At 40.5% G+C, this 14779-nt stretch overlaps 1 protein-coding gene across 1 annotated transcript in view; it reads left to right on the top strand.

Moving 5' to 3' along the window:
- Positions 1-13603, top strand: part of tmem86a (transmembrane protein 86A) — a 39360-nt gene extending 25757 nt beyond the window's left edge. Inside the window, exon 3 of the mRNA XM_023984703.3 lies at positions 8561-13603. Coding sequence (XP_023840471.1) covers positions 8561-8988 — 428 coding nt within the window. The 3' untranslated portion in view covers positions 8989-13603. The remainder of the gene's footprint in view (positions 1-8560) is intronic.
- Positions 13604-14779: the final 1176 nt, after the last annotated feature.

Raw genomic sequence — 14779 nt, 5'->3', positions numbered from 1 at the left:
AAAAACAACGCAATTGTCTTTTGCACTAAGTACACCAAGTGTTCGGAGAAAATGAAAGCAATCCTGAAAAAGCACTGGCATATTCTGCAATCAGACAAAATAAATCGCACAACTCTTCAAGGAACTCCCACTGGTGGTCTATAAGCGTGGTCGCAATATTGGAGATAGCTTGGTGAAGTCTGACATGCCCACTCAGACACTCTTGACACCTATCCCAAATGGAAACTACAAACGTGGCTCATGCGCACAGTGCAATAGCACTATAAAAACATCCTTCTTCAGACACCCACATACAGGTCGAAAAATACCTGTTAGGGGTATCATCTCATGCAAGACCAAGGGAGTAATCTATCTCATCACCTGTTCATGTGGAAAAGCCTACAAAGGGAGGCTTACCGCATATCCTATCTAAAAACATTGACCCCTAGTGGTCTGAATATTGACTTTGATCTCAGGCCCTTCTTATGAACAATTATTTATTTTATGAACAAGTCTTATAAATGGATATATTCTTTCTAGAGCTTATTAGCGTACACCTAATATGTCCCCCCTGTTGATGATGCTCATTATACATTAAGGTTGAACCAAAAGATTACACGTACCAAATATGAAATGAAATACGAAACAATTAAATATGTGAAATTGAATTAAACAACAATGTATGTACAATATTCAATTATGTTTCTATATGATAACAATAGCCTAATATATTTAATATGCCATAAACATTTTAATTTTATTTTTAAGTTTCACTAATTCATTCGAATTAACTTAATCATTATGACACAACACTATTGTCATTGGTTGCACTAATTGCACTGTTTGCTTACATAACCTTGTTCAAGTATTCATGACATTACCCTGAAGAAGGCACAGTGGTGCCGAATAGTTGGTAAATACCCAATAAATTACTGGGAGTTTTTATATGGAGTGTGTGACTTTCTTTATTTTGATAGTTTTCAGATGGAGACGTCAACACAACATATCAATTACTAAAGGGATACTTCGGGATTTTGGCAATCGTGGATACCATTTTTATGTCTCTGAAGATTGAAGGAAGTTGGTAGCTAGTGCATAATAGCATTAGCATAATGACTGGAAGTTAATAGTATTTGCTAGCATGCAAGCAGATACCATAGAATTCCATTCATTGCGCTAATGCTAGTTAGCATTGGCTTGCAAAACTACCTCCAACTGCCTTCATACTGGACATAGTGGATACCATTTTTATCCCTCAAGTTCATCTGGCTCTGGGGGAAGTAGATAAAGGGCATTATGGCCACATTCCTGAAGTATCTCTTTTAACTTGTAGACATACTAGAATTAAATTTGAAATGAACCGAAGGCTATAAGTATTGTCTCCTTTTAGTTGAATCCTTGGTTAAATTGAAACAATAGCTGTTGATTACTTTTTGCAACTTCTATATACAGTTGAAGTCGGAAGTTACAATACACTTAGGTTGGAGTCAAGAAAGAAAGAAATCAGCCAAGACCTCTGAAAGAAAATTGTAGACCTCCACAAGTCTGGTTCATCCTTGGGAGCAATTTTCAAACGCCTGTAGGTACCACGTTCATCTGTACAAACAATAGTACGCAAGTGTAAACACCATGGGACCACGCAGCCGTCATACTGCTCAGGAAGGAGATGTGTTCTGTATCCTAGAGATGAATGTACTTTGGTGCAAAAAGTGCAAATCAATCCCAGAACAACAGCAAAGGACCTTGCGAAGATGCTGGAGGAAACAGGTACAAAAGTATCTATATCCACATTAAAACGAGTCCTATATCGACATAACCTGAAAGGCCGCTCAGCAAGGAAGAAGCCACTGCTCCAAAACCGCCATAAAAAAGCCAGACTACGGTTTGCAACTGCACATGGGGACAAAGATCGTACTTTTTGGGGAAATGTCCTGTGGTCTGATGAAACAAAAATGAACTGTTTGGCCATAATGACCATTGTTATGTTTGGAGGAAGAAGGGGGAGGCTTGCAAGCCAAAGAACACCATCCCAACCGTGAAGAACGGGGGTGGCAGCATCATGTTGTTGGGGTGCTTTGCTGCAGGAGGGACTGGTGCACTTCACAAAATAGATGGCATCATGAGGCAGAAAAATTATGTGGATATATTGAAGCAACATCTCAAGACATCAGTCAGGAAGTTAAAGCTTGGTCGCAAATGGGTCTTCCAAATGGACAATGACCACAAGCATACTTCCAAAGTTGTGGCAAAATGGCTTAAGGACAACAGAGTCAAGGTATTGGAGTGGCACATCACAAAGCCCTGACATCAATCCCATAGAAAATTTGTGGGCAGAACTGTAAAAGCGTGTGTGAGCAAGGAGTCCTAATAACCTGACTCAGTTACACCAGCTCTGTCAGGAGGAACGGGCCAAAATTCACCCAACTTATTGTGGGAAGCTTGTGGAAGACTACCCAAAACGTTTTACCCAAGTTAAACAATTTAACGGCAATGCTACCAAATACTAATTGAGCGTATGTAAACTTCTGACCCACTGGGAATGTGATGAAAGAAATACAAGCTGAAATAAATCCTTCTCTCTACTATTATTCTGACATTTCACATTCTTAAAATAAAGTGGTGATCCTAWRTGACCTAAGACAGGGYATTMTTACTTGTATTAAATGTCAGGAATTGTGAAAAACTGATCTTAAATGTATTTGGCTAAGGTGTATGTTAACTTCAGACTTCAACTGTAGGTCTAAATAGCATCATTGATGAAATAGGATTACATTGATACAAATGTGGTTAAATTTGCTGTGTTAAACCTACCCATTGGAATAAAAATGGCAATAGTTAAACCATTTAGTTTTAAAGTGGAGATCCCTCAATAATAATTCTTAAGATAGCACATTACCCTCTGGGCACATACCTGTACGTCACCMCAACGTTTAGTTTGAGTTATCAACTTTCTTTAAAAAAAAAATCTCACCAATCTTTACACAACATATCTAGTGTTGGTCCCATGTTTCATGAGCTGAAATGAGAAATTTTCCATACACAAAATTATCCACCCACCTGACGCGTGGCATATCAAGGAGTTTATTAACCCCCTAGAGTCGATTGGCGCACCGATGCGACAATCTAAGTAACATATAAAAACATCCCCACCAAAATCAGTCAGTTTAAGCTAGAGATATCAGTTTTTCTTAATTGGATGCGTCTCAATCCAACACACTTCTGCATCTGTGGTGGAAGGTTGCAGAGCTAGAGTGGTGTTTGTCAAACCATGAGACATCCCGTAATTTGGCCTTCTCACGAAAAACATCCGTAGCGTCCGAACCGTTTGGCCTACAAAAAACTATGACCACTCTCACAAACATGAAGGTTGGTCTCCATTTTGCTCTACGACCACCACAAGTGTTAGGGGACTCGTCCGAAGTTGGTTACTCTCAGTGTGCCAACTTGTGTTTTGTAGCATTCGAAGGATTTGGGTTACAAACTAATGTGAACCCACTGAGGAAAGGGGATATTCTCACGAACACCATGGTGTTCTCCGTTTTGGTCTATGACCCCCCCCACAAGTGTCACTGGACTCATCTGAAGGTAACCGGTACCGGTTAAAAAAATGAATGGAAGTATGGTGGACGTTTTGTGCCTACCCAATAAAGGGGTTCAATACGTGTAAAAAAATAAATAATAATAATATATTTCCTGAGCTTTCTTATACAGTGCATTCGGAAACTATTCAGACCGCTTCACTTTTTCCCATTTTGTTACAATACAGCCTTATTCTAAAATTGATTCCATTCCATCAATCTACACACAATACCCCATAATGACTAAGCAAAAACAGGTTTTTAGAAATGTTTGCTCATTTATTATATCAAATATGACATTAACATAAGTATTCAGACCCTTTACTCAGTACTTTGTTGAAGCACCTTTTGCAGCGATTAAAGGCTGGGCCACTCAAGGACATTCAAAGACTTGTCCTGAAGCCACTCCTGTGTTGTCTTGGCTGTGTGCTTAGGGTTGTTGTCCTGTTGGAAGGTGAACCTTCGCCCCAGTTTGAGGACCTGAGCGCTCTGGAGCAGGTTTTCATCAAGGATCTCTCTGTACTTTGCTGCGTTCATCTTTCCCTCAATCCTGACTAGTCTCCCAGTCCCTGCCCCTGAAAAACATCCCCACATCATGATGCTGTCACCATGCTTCACCGTAGGGATGTTATTGGCCAGGTGATGAGAGGTGCCTGGTTTCCTCCAAATGTGACGCTTGGCATTCAGGCCAAAGAGTTCAATCTTGGTTTAATTAGACCAGAGCATTTTGTTTCTCATGGTCAGAATCCTTTAGGTGCCTTCTGGCAAATTCCAAGCGACTGTCATCTACCTTTTACTGAGGAGTGGCTTCTGTCTAGCCACTCTACCAAGGCCCGATTGGTGGAGTGCAGCAGAGATGGTTTGTCCTTCGGGAAGGTTCTCCCATCTCCACAGAGGAACTCTGGAGCTCTGTCAGAGTGACCATTAGGTTCTTGGTCACCTCCCCGACCAAAGCCCTTCACCCCCAATTGCTCAGTTTGGCCAGGCTGCCAGCCTAAGAAGAGTCTTGGTGTTCCAAACTTCTTCCATTTAAGAATGATGGAGGCTACTGTGTTCTTGGGGACCTTCAATGCTGCAGAAATGTTTTGGTACCTTTCCCCAGATCTGTGCCTTGACACAATCCTGTCTCAGAGCTCTACGGACAATTCCTTCGACCTCATGGCTTGGTTTTTGCTCTGACATGCACTATCAACTGTGAAACCTTTATATAGACAGGTGTGTGCCTTTCCAAATCATGTCCAATCAATTGATCAATGGAAACAGGATGCACTTGAGCTCCATTTCGAGTCTCATAGCAAAGGGTCTGAATACTTAAATAAGATATTTATCTTTTACATTTTTAATTAAGAAATGTACAAAAATGTTTTCGTTTTGTCATTTTGGGATATTGATGAGGTAAAATGTTTTATTTAATCAATTTTAGAATAAGGCTGTAACATAACAAAATGTGGAAATAGTGAAGGGGTCTGAATACTTTCCGAATGCACTGTATCTTCTAGATATAGGACAGACACTTCAAAACCTTATTCCTTATGGGTTTTTTTACTCTCTTTTTTGCCATTTTATGAATGTGTTATTCAATGCGTTTCTATGGGCTATAGTAGTAAAGGCCAAATTCAATATTTTGTCAAATACATTTTATAAAACAAGTTTGGGACATATGAAGGGGCCCTAAAATTAAAAAGCAAATAGCTAAATGATCCATGGTATGACCATCTTAAAACAGTTCCATATGTCAGCTGCGAAGACAGATATTGAAGAGGAGTGGGACAACATTCCACAGGCGACAATCAACAGCCTGATCAACTCTATGTGAAGGAGATATGTCGCACAGCATGAGGCAAATGGCGGTCACACCAGATACTGACTGGTTTGCTGTTCCATGCCCCCACCTTTAAAAAATGAAGGTAGTCCCAGTCATGTGAAATCCATAGTTTAAGGCCTAATGAATGAATTTAAATTGACTGATTTCCTTATATGAACTGTAACTCAGGAAAATCTTTGAAATTGTTGCATGTTGCGTTTATATTTTTGTTCAGTGTACTTTCCAGTGGGAGGTACTGGCCAGCCTATTGTCTTTTCTGATGGTGGATATAACGTACAAATTTAACAAATAGGGTAAAGACCCAGCAAACAGGACCCCAATTGGCCCCATGTAGGTATTCCGTGGGCAAGGTGGGCACAGGCTAGCCCACACTAATCCCACGCCAGCCCAACACAGGCTAGCCCAGTCCAAGCCCAGCTAGGCAGGGGCTCATTTGAATATTTGGCAGTATGTGCAATTTTCATATGTCCCATGCACTTTTTTAAAGTCCCAGTACAGTCAAATGTGTTTTTTCCTGTGTTTTATATATATTTCCACACTATGAGTTTGGAATAATACTGTGAAATTGTGAAAATTATGATAATGCCCTTTTATTGTAACAGCTGTTTGAAAAGACAGCCTGAAATTTCTGCCTGTTTTTGGTGGGAGGAAGTTTTGGCCTTCCATCTACACCTTTCAAACCAAGATGTTTTTCCGCCAACTTTAGCATTCCTCCAACTTTTTGCATGCATTTCTTTCTATGAAAGCTATTGCCGGTGACAAAGCCTCTACATTTCCGCCAACCGACCTCGTCATGATTGTGGTAAAGTTTTGCCTACGGCTTAGTATGAAATGTATCCCATAATGCTGAGGCGGCATTGGCACGCACTACGCTTAAGCTCTTGATGGTTGCTAGGCAGCGCCCATTACCACTATCCTCCTGACAGTTATAAACTTTGCGAGGCATGTCACTTCACCCATATCTTCACATATCCCACCACATGCACTGTTTTCTTAAACACAACTGGATGGATCCATAAAGAATTACTGTGGGAAGAAATATCACCGAATGATGAAAATATTGGAATAAACGAGGCTAATGTAATTGAAAGCTTCAATTTGTTGCTTCCTGAAACTCCCAAAGTCATCTAATTGTTTTAATACATTTGAAGTAATAGCCTAAACGTGTGTGTTCAACTATTTCAGTGCTGTTTCTCGCTGCTTTGAGACAAGCGTGGGGACGCAATCAATGTCAAATTTTTCTTTTCACTGAATCTCCATTTGGATATTGGTTAGGCTACAATTAGGCTGTGGACATGTTAGCTAAGTTGAGGTGAGTGCTGCTCATGATCATCTTGTCAAGTGTCTAATTTATTAGCACTGATCAGAACATTTTGCAAGCATGTTCAGTGCCTTCAGAAAGTTTTCATACCCCTTGATTTATTCCAKATTTTTTTGTGTTATAGCCTGAATTCAAAATTGATTAAATGTATACTTTTTCTCACCCATCTAAACACAATACCCCATGATGACAAAGTAAAAATGTTTGTTGTTGACATTTTTGCAAATATATTGGAAATGAAATACAGACATATCTATTTTACATAGGTATTCACACCCCTGAGTCAATGTATGTTAGAATCACCTTTGGCAGCGATTACAGCTACGAGTCTTTCTGGTTAAGTCGCTAAGAATTTAGCACACCTGGATTAAGTCGCTTAGAATTTAGCACACCTTGGATCTACATTTGCTCATTTATTATTTTTTTTAATTATTCAAGCTCTGTCAGGTTGGTTGTTGATGATCGCTAGATTGCTATTTTCAAGTCTTGCCATAGATTTTCAAGCTGATTTAAGTCAAAACTGTAACAGGAACATTCCATGTCGTCTTGGTAAGCAACACCAGTGTATATTCTGCCTTGTGTTTCAGGTTATTGTCATGCAGAAAGTTGAATTTGTCTCCCAGTGTCTGTTGGAAAGTTTTCCTCTAGGATTTTGATGTGTTTATCTCTATTCTGTTTCATCCTTGCCGATGACAAGCATACCCATAACATAATACAGCCACCATCATGATTGATGTGTTGTATTGGACTTGCCCCAAACATAACGCTTTGTATTCAGGACATAAATGTAATTTCTTTCACATTTTTTGCAGTTTTAATTACAAATGAAATCAAATTTTATTGGTCACATACATATGGTTAGCAGATGTTAATGCGAGTGTAGCGAAATGCTTGTGCTTCTAGTTCCGACCATGCAGGAATATCTAACAAGTAATCTAACAATTTCACAACAACTACCTTATACACACAAGTGTAAAGGAATGAATATGTACATATACATATAGGGATGAGCGATGGCCAAACGGCATAGTAGAGAGTGCAGTAGTCTAATCTAGAAGTGACAAAAGCATGGATTGGCTTTTCTGCATCAAATTTGGATAAAATGTTTCAGATTTTTTGCAATGTTTACTACTTCAATTTAAATTCAAGAATTGAATTAGAATTTATGAAGCATTCTCAATTATATTCTGAATTGAGCCCAAAACCTGGTAGGATTACAGGAAATTGACTTTAAATCTTCAAATTTTCTGTATACTGCAAAGAGGAGGGTCACTAAAATATTTTGCCGTAAGGGGGGGCCCTCCAACCAAATTACGCTTAGGGCCCCCGAAATTCTAGAGCCGACCCTGCCTGCAATGTCGTCGGGCAGGAACTCGACCACTGATGCCTACGGTCCTTTTCAGCAGTTGAAGGTGGCGTCCTCTAGTGGGTTGCATATCAAATGGCACCCTAAGGGTGCCATTTCAGAAGCAGATATAGGGTCTCCTTTCCCTCATGCTACTCTCAGCCATCCAGTTTGTTTAGATCAGCGCAGATGGAGGAGAGGAAGGTACTTTAGACAATTTAGGCATGCCCCATGCTTAATGTCTTCCCTACTTGTGATTTCCCTCCCTCCTGTGTGTACCTGAATGTGTGTTTATATACTATATCAGGCAAATTCTAATCTGGGCCTCAAAGCCTGATCCACATTATTTCCCTCTAATCAAGGACTGATTTATACCTTGGACACCAGGTGGCTGCAATTAATTGTCAGCTATAACAGAAAACCATCAGTACTCTGGAGCTCCAAGCTCAGATTTTATAACAAAAAAGGCAATATAACAGGAAGTTATATATACTATTTTCTGTATCCCACAGGTTTGCTGATGTTTGCCATCTCCCACATCCTCTACTCCTCGGCCTTCGGCATGAAGCCCCTGAACCCGCTTGCCGGCCTGGTGATCGGCGCCATTTCGGCCGTGAGCTACGCCCTGCTCTACCCCTACCTCTCAGGCCCCTTCACCTACCTGGTGGGGGTCTATATCGCCCTGATCGGCTTCATGGGCTGGCGGGCCGTGGCCGGCCTCCAGTTGGCCAATGACCTGTGGACCTGGACCAAGATGTCGGCATGCCTGGGCGCTGTACTCTTCATGGTCTCCGACCTCACTATTGCCGTGAACAAGTTCTGCTTCCCTGTGCCGCACTCACGTGCCATTATCATGGCCACCTACTATGCCGCGCAGATGCTGATCGCGCTCTCCGCCGTCGAGTGCCAGGATGTGGAGACGGCAAGGAAGATGGCATGAAGAGGAGAGAGCGAGGTCGCGTCATGTGATCAAGAAGATGTGAACGGGGCAGCCAATCCCCCTTGTTTTTGTCATGGACATATTCCAGAGACCGTTACCCCCAAACCCCCTGCTTTGGTTGTAGCGTGGCATTCGCACACCCTTGTTACCATGGAAACTAGTGTACTACCACCAGCCTGCCCCATGGCTAGTGGGACAGTCAAAGACCCTAGTTACCATGGAGACAAGTGCACTACTTTTAACCCTCAACTACTGCCCTACAGTTCTCGTAGATACGTCCTAGTTACTAGAGAGTAGTGCACTACAACTCCCCCACCTCACTGCCTAGGATTTTGGTACAGACGACCATACAGATCACCATGTCAAGGTTTGTGTGTGGGTGCGTGTGCGTGCGTATTAGGTTAGAGGATTCATACTATATAACCTACAGATGAGTGTGAATTCTCATGGCCTGCTACAATAATAGCACTTCTTCCTTCTGCCCCCCCAGTCATTGGCTGCCCTCTCCACCCCATTTACAGTATAACGTGGTCCAATATTGCAAATTCAAATGGATGTGTTTTCTGTGGCATAGTGTCTTTGCAACTATTTTATCACCATTATTTAATTTATCTCTGAAAAGGGAGTTGTTAAAGTGAATAAGTTTGCACATCTCGACTTGTTATGGGGGAGGTAGTGTCCCATAACTGCTGTCTGTTCTCATGTATTTAGGTGCTGTTCTCAAAGTCTGGAGCACATCCACCCTCCTTTTCACTTTTGTACTTCTGCTCACCACACTCCTATTAGAATACATCCTCTCTCCTGTGTCTATGAGCCTATGAAAATTGCTGTGAATGTCTACGCACACACAGAGAGAGAGAGAGAGAGAATTTGTGGACTTTTACCTAGCTAGCTGTTGCTAACTCATTTGTCCTGGGATATGAACATTGGGTTGCTATTTTAACTGAAATCCATATGCTCCTTCTATCTGCTGGATCTTTGTAGAATTTTGACCCATTTTGAGTCCCACAAAATCATGTGTTCTCTACTCCGACAATTAATCRGAAGGTCCAAAGGTAAAAGGGAAAGCCTAGTAGGTTTTCTTTGATTAATCTCTCCTCATTCATTCTTCTTCGGATTTTATATGACTGTTGGCAACCGGCGTTAAGGCTCATGACCTCCATCAACTAGGCTGGAGTGTGGACCTGGTTCATCTTTCAATCACTCACGTGGGTTTGTATGCTCCTTCAAACCAAAGAGTAGATGGGAGAGGCATGACTTGCCGCGCCAAATAGAACCAAGTTCTATTTTAGTGCCRGGCTATGCAGATGACGTGCGTGAGCAGTTTCGATGAAATGATTGAATAACGTGTATGTGTACATTTATTTTGCAACAGTCGCGCACGCAACGTGACCGGTTTGGTCAGCATGTGAGAGATATCATTTGAGAGCGCCTGCTCTAGTATTTTACCACAGTCATTACTGATCACTCAAAAGGCTGGTCCCTTCACTGCGGTCTAAGGGGAACATTTTTCTTAGATCTGTGTGCGTATGTGTTTCTCTGTGTGTGTGTGTGTGTGTGTGTACCCTCTGTACCCGAGGCATCTCACAGTGTTCCTCCTTCACTGTTTATGTTACCCTGAACACGCACAAACACACACCACATATACACGCTTCCTTCAGGTCACACTTCATACCCCCAGCTCCTGCTGGTTTGGTTATTAGAAGAAGCTGGTGGTGCCCTTATTGCTGGAACATTTTCAGCTACCAACTGTGTGCCTTTGGCCATATAAAGTGTCACGAAAGGGACATGTTGGCTAAAGCCAGTCCTTGTTTTGTCTGCAGCGCTTGGGCCTTCAGAGAAGAACACTGCCCTAGGACACCCTGGTCCCTAAGTGTCCAAACACAGCCAAAAAAGAGAGAGAAGACTGGCCAATGGTTTCATTAGCACAAGGGAACAATTATACCACTCAATCCCGATTGGTTACATCCCCCGAGATAGATATGCAGCTATGACCCTTATCTGTCATGGTGTTTTTCTCTGTTGCACCAGCTATAGGGCCCATCTTTGCTGAGTTATTGTGCTGTCTGTTTCAAGCATATTGACTGAAAAGATTTCAGTGTGTATTTAAGAAATTTTTTGAAAACAGATACGTTGTTATACTTGTTGCGTGTTGTTTTAGTGTGTGCGTGTGTACAGTATGTGTGTGCGTGCGTGTAGGTGTGTGTCGAGATCCCTTTAGAGCCGTGGCAGAATTGCTGTGATCTATCATTTTGCTTGAACATTGGCTAAATGTACATCACACCGGCGTATTCCTATTTTGTGATATTTTCTCAAAATCCTTTGGCATTTTCTCTTCTTCTCTTCAGTCCACCATCTTCCTATTAATGGATATTGTCTATAGTATTTTCACCTGCTATTACCTTTTCCCTTGCTGTCTTTTTCCTTTCTATGACCCCGTAATCAGGGATGACGGATTAATGCCAGGCCATTTTTATGTATGTAACGTTTTCCCAGCTAGCACATAACGTTCTGAGAACCATATGTTTCTTAGAGCTTGGTGAGAGAGTGATTTGTTGTTTATTTTGCATACAACTTTCTGGGAATGGTTCAGGCTAGTTTCTTGGCTTTGGAACATTCTCAGCACTTTTAAGGAACTTGACAAAAAAATATATATTTTCTTGGTATTTCATTACTTTAACAGAATGTTTCCTAAAAGTTCAAACATGGTTACATTTAATTTAAATTTTGGTAATGTTCTAGGAATGTTCTCCAACTGGTTTGACATTGGGAATGTTCAAAATTGTTCAACTTCGTTAAGAAACAACGTTCTTCGTTGGTAATTTCAGTACTTCAGGCATAACATTTTACTACAGGTTTCCTCCTGGTTCCATTTAAAGTCATGTTCTCAAATTGTTCCGAGAACGTTAAAAAAAACTTTTCATAGAAACCACAAAACTTTTGTAATGTTCAGAGAACGTTCTATGAATGTTATTTAATAACATACAATAACATACATAATAACATACATTCTCAGCATCACCAAAATTCTCTCTCTCAATCTTGTTAAGTGTGTTCAGGTGCGTTGCCTGCGCCCACTAATTGGCCACACCTGGTCTTTAATGAGCGTTTGTTTCAATTGAAATGGGGTCTGTTTGAATAAACTAAAATGAACAGATTTGTAAGCGTAAAACAATATGGCATGCTAGCTCCATCCTGGTGGTGTGGTGGACTAATTTCATGGATAGATTATAGGTTCGAATCTCACTGATGCCGTGTCACAATGAATTTTTATTTATTTCCATGTGTCCTATCTGTGCAAGTAACCCACTTGTCAACTAACACAAAATCAACAAAACAATTCACAATGTCATTGGATTTAGGTTAAAAGTTTGGTGGGGAAAAAAACGAAATTCCCTTCTGTTGACTTTTTGAAAATCCAATTGGTTTCCCACGTTGATTCAACATCGTCACGTAGACATTTTTTTTTAAATGACTTGGAAACGTCATTGATTCAACAAGTTTCTGCCCAGTAGGAAAAGTTACAMTCAGTGAACGTTTTAAGGAAGTTATTAAAAAAACTTGAAATAACCTATAATTTCCATTCTCAGAGCGTTAAAGAAACCTCCCAGGAATACTTTCAAGGAACCAGAGTAAAACATTCCCAGAACCTAATGAAACCTAAAAATATACCTTCCCAGAACAGGTTCACTTCTGTTCTCGTAATGTTTACCTGTCAGAAGACTTAATTCCCACAACCAATGTGAAACCAAAAACATACTTTACCACAACTTCCAAGGAACCAAATGTGCTAGCTGGGGTCTCTGCTCAAACAGAAACCTTGTGTGTTTATTAATAAAGGCACGTGGTATAGCTTATGAGTGTGTAGGCTCTATTTCTTTTATACCGACTTTTTTCAGCCCTGCATCCCACTAAAGGATGTGCGTTTCGGTTACACTTTTCTATAGAGAGTGGTTGTTGTATAGCGCCCATAGAGTCTAATGTAGCATGAAGAAGGATGCTAAAAATGGATGTGTTCTATTGGTATGGAAGACATCTATCTATTGGCTGTTGTTGTTTATTGATATCTATTCAGCTACAGTATATGAAACTAACTGACAGTTTACTGGAATAAGTAGAGGAACTACTTAAAGATGCATACAAACAGTATATTGTAACATATAGTTATTTGACCTTTTAATAGTTTGAATTGGGATGTGTATAGGGAGTACTTGAATACTTGTGGATACACAGAGTATCCAAATATATCGTACTGTTCTGTCCCACTGGGCACCAACTAGTTGAATCAACGTTGTGTCCACAACATTTCCACAAAGAAATGCAATGTTTTTCTTTTGATGATGTAGAATCAATGTAGAAGATTAATTGGACTTGCAAAAACTCACTAACGTACAGGAATTTTGGATTTTTTTGTCAACCAACTTTTAACCTAAATAAAAATGACAGTCTAAGCTGCAGAAGGGATTACTGAGAGATCAAGATTCTAAATGAGGGGAGGCATGAGCTCCCCTTAATGCAACAAAAGCCAAACTTTAATTAAACCATTCTCCTATTTGTTTCAAATGCAATTTTGTACTGTTACAGTTGTACATTTTTAAATAAAAGCTTAAACGAACACCCACCTCATCTCCGTCATTGTTTAAACCAGTGACAGTTACTTCAGGTTCTTTCAGCCGCATTCATACTACTCCGCCTGTCTGCCGCTCTCGCTGTCTGTCTTGAGCTTTCGCTAGCAAACTTGCAACATTGTATCGACCCGAAAATGTCGTGTTATAATTCCCACTCTGATCAGGACCCAAGTCGGACTATGTAACTCTTTGGATTTTGGGAGTATTTTTGAAGTTGGATTTATTTGAGTGGCAAATGTATGATAGCAGCAAGGCAAACTATTTTTATTTTATTTATTTCACCTTTATTTAACCAGGTAGGCAAATTGAGAACACGTTCTCATTTACAATTGCGACCTGGCCAAGATAAAGCAAAGCAGTTCGACACATACAACAACACATAGTTACACATGGAGTAAAACAAACATACAGTCAATAATACAGTGAAAAATAAGTCTATATACAATGTGAGCAAGTGAGGTGAGATAACGGAGGAAGGCAAAACCATAAATATAATATAAATAAATAAAAATATAAAAAGGCCATGGTGGCGAAGTAAATACAATATAGCAAGTAAAAATTAAATAAAAAAAACACTGGAATGGTTGGTTGCAGTGAAGAAAAGTGTAAAGTAGAGATAGAAATAATGGGTGCAAAGGAGCAAAATAAATAAATAAACAGTAGGTAAAGAGGTAGTTGTTTAGGCTAAATTATAAGATGGGCTATGTACAGTGCAGTAATCCATGAGCTGCTCTGACAGCTGGTGCTTAAAGCTATGAGGGAGATAAGTTGCCAGTTTCAGAGATTTTGTAGTTCGCCAGTCATTGGCAGCAGAAACTTGAAGGAGATGCGGCCAAAGGAAGAATTGGTTTGGGTGACCAGAGAGATATACCTGCTGGAGCGCATGCTACAGGTAGGTGCTGCTATGGTGACCAGCAGCTGAGATAAGGGGGGACTTTACCTAGCAGGGTCTTGTAGATCCTGGAGCCAGTGGGTTTGGCGACGAGTATGAAGCGAGCCAGCCAACGAGAGTGTACAGGTCGCAGGGTAGTATATGGGCTTTGGTGACAAAACGATGGCACTGTGATAGACTGCATCCAATTTATTGAGTAGGTTTTGGAGGCTATTTTGTAATATACATCACCGAAGTCTAGGATTGTAGGATGGTCAGTTTTACAAGGTAT

The sequence above is a fragment of the Salvelinus sp. IW2-2015 genome, linkage group LG4q.1:29 (assembly GCF_002910315.2).
Source record: "Salvelinus sp. IW2-2015 linkage group LG4q.1:29, ASM291031v2, whole genome shotgun sequence".
NCBI lineage: Eukaryota > Metazoa > Chordata > Actinopteri > Salmoniformes > Salmonidae > Salvelinus > Salvelinus sp. IW2-2015.
The sequence above is the reverse complement of the archived record's forward strand: the minus strand, read 5'-3'. Positions and strand labels throughout refer to the sequence as shown.